The sequence below is a fragment of the Pinus tabuliformis genome, chromosome 3_1, assembly GCF_031772625.1.
Source record: "Pinus tabuliformis cultivar Carrire ecotype Pingquan chromosome 3_1, CPIR1, whole genome shotgun sequence".
In the NCBI taxonomy this organism is placed as follows: Eukaryota; Viridiplantae; Streptophyta; class Pinopsida; order Pinales; family Pinaceae; genus Pinus; species Pinus tabuliformis.
The window spans coordinates 393,988,286-393,990,842 of record NC_142301.1 but is presented as its reverse complement, the minus strand read 5'-3'; the positions used below and the strand labels follow the sequence as shown (position 1 = coordinate 393,990,842).

The window sequence follows — 2,557 nt, the reverse complement described above, 5'->3', positions numbered from 1 at the left end:
TTAATTTAAATTTTATTCAAAAAAATTATATCTTAATACTATGGAGATATATAAATTTTTAAATGTTCAATATAGATTTGGAATATGACATTTAAAAAATTGTTTGAATGCCAATCATATATATTATATTGGTGTGTTGTCTAATATGAAAAGTGAAATTAGAAATGAACCTTATCTTTTTTATGATATTTTTCAAAAAATATTTTTAATATAATAAAGATCACTTTGATTTATAATAAAGTATTTTTAAAGCAAATCAAATAATTTTTTTAATTTTTTAAAAATTTGATCAACCAAATTTAATTTTATTAAACATTATTGTATGTGTGAATTAACGAATTGGCAACTAAAACAATCATCAACTAAATACAAATAATTTTAATGTTTCCTCTCAACATCCAATATATTTATGAGACCAATAAGTTTAAAAAATAAAAATATTTTTTTTTCTTATTTATAATCTAAATCTTTTCTGAAATCTAATAATATTAGTTTTATCTTAATTATAACAACTTTTTATTTAAAAAAATAAAAGACATGCATATTACCCCCTTGTTATTTTATCCATTTATTATATATAGAATTAAATTATATCTCATTATTATGGGATCATATGCGACCACATACAAAAAAAAAAATTAAGGTACCAACCCCATTATTATTTTAATAAACTAGATTTAGATAAACACATAAAATTTAGGGGTATGACGAATCATGTATTGACTAACAGATTTCAAAAATAGGATTGGAACACAAACAAGGTTTAAGCCTTAAAGGGCACTTACAAAAGCACAACATACCCGTACTCATGCCTGTTCTTGCCTTAGTGTATTACGAAGCTGACAACGGACATGGTACTCTTGGAACACACATGGGGATCCTTACGCCACCTCTCTTTTGGCTTTTACCAATGAAAGGCTACATACGGCTTAAAAGTACTTCTATGCACATAATGGAAATAGGTTTTAAAAAATCAAACTACAAAGCAAAAAACACATCAATCCATCCATGTTTTTAGAAACCTGATCTTGTTATTCAGGACTCTGTTAGAAGCTGTGTAAGTAACTTTGCTAACAGTTTGGGTGAGGTTAGCTGCGGTACATGGCCATCTATGTCAAGTATGTGCACTGAATTGTTGTCTCCTCCAAGGTTTCGTTGCATGTAATATGGCACGCTCAATGGAACCACTATGTCCTTTCTAGTCTGGATGATGCTACATGGCGTCTTCACATCGCGTAAAATGCCTCGCAGATCAGACTCGTAGATACTTTGAAGGACCGTAAAGGCAATTTCAGGCTTAATATTCAGCCATTTTCTAGAGAAGTCATTCACTATAGACGGCTGGTCCTCTGCAATTAGTAGAGGAACAAATCCAGAAACCCATTCCGAATAGTTGGATTTGATTGCGCTCAAATATCCATCGATCTCTCCACGTTCAAATCCCCCCTCGTAGGATTCATCGTTCAAATACCTGCAGAAAAATCAACCATAGTGTTAATGAGAAATGAATACAGAATCAGTAGAGGAATATTGTATGGAGAAAAGCTTAAATTAATTCAAGACGTACAGAATTATAGGCATGTTTCGTTACCTCGGGGAAGCACCTAGCAAGAGTAGTTTTTCAAATAATTCGGGTCTTTTGATGGAGGCAAGACAGCCCAGCATACCAGACACGGAATGACCTACGTACATGCACTTATCAATTTTAAGCTCCTCTAAAATGGCGAGAAGATCGTCTGCATAAGCAGCAAGTGAATTAGAAAATCGTTCGAAGTCAAAATGCTTGGGATCCACACTGCCCGAGAAAACCAGATCGAATACGATGACCTTAAAATCAGGCACCAGGTATGGTACAATATCTTTCCACATCGACTGGTCGCCCCCAAATCCGTGTGACAGAACCACTATCCGGTCACCAGATCCAATAACCCTCACATTAAGAACTTCCAACAGCCTACCCGAGTATGATTTCGCCATTTTGGCCACAAACAAATTAACAAACCCTACTTGATAACAATGACAAACCCTAGTGGGATATGAAGCAGTGATAATAACATGACCTAGTTCATATCCGGTTGGGAGCGGCCCTCAATCAATTGTAAGAAAAATATTGCAAAGTGAGAAACGCCTAAACAACTTCTGTGTTTAGGCAAACCTGACGATCTGCGAATGGAGGCTTCTTCGCACCAATTTAAAGCAATTCGCTGATGCACCAATGTCCCATCGGAGCGGGATTCACGGCACTGATTTGTCTTCGGAGCAGGTAAGCACATGTGTTAGATAATATTCCAAATGATGTGGGTCTCACATGAATTTCAGTAACATATGTGTTCTCTATCACGACACTTGAAAATGATCGTAGAAATCTATAATCTAGATTTTAAATCAATTAAAAATGTAGAAAATGCCCAAACAATATGCTTTTGATTATTTTTTATCACCAAAACAATGTGCTTTTGAATAATTTTTATAGGTTTGTTACTACGCATTAGACCGTCGTCCGCGTGAAGAAAGAAGAGATAAAGATGAGCTCAAATCACGTTTCTTCAGTCGATTG

At 34.3% G+C, this 2,557-nt stretch overlaps 1 protein-coding gene across 1 annotated transcript; it reads right to left on the bottom strand.

Annotated features, from left to right (window-relative positions):
• Positions 1-695: 695 nt before the first annotated feature.
• On the bottom strand, positions 696-2,174 carry LOC149187377 (putative strigolactone esterase DAD2). The gene is made up of 2 exons (XM_089412790.1): positions 1,592-2,174; positions 696-1,471 (listed from the first exon to the last, which is right to left on the bottom strand). Exons 1-2 carry the CDS (start codon positions 1,975-1,977, stop codon positions 1,036-1,038), a joined length of 822 nt encoding a protein of 273 aa, XP_089268916.1. The 5' UTR covers positions 1,978-2,174; the 3' UTR covers positions 696-1,035.
• Positions 2,175-2,557: the final 383 nt, after the last annotated feature.

What these genes read in the sequence shown, in the direction of transcription:
- LOC149187377 (XM_089412790.1), bottom strand. Translation starts at nt 1,977, where the DNA reads ATGGCGAAATCATACTCGGGTAGGCTGTTGGAAGTTCTTAATGTGAGG. An exon ending in TTGCTAGGTGCTTCCCCGAG is followed by an intron (nt 1,472 to 1,591) that starts GTAACGAAACAT and finishes ATTTTTCTGCAG; the next exon opens with GTATTTGAACGATGAATCCT.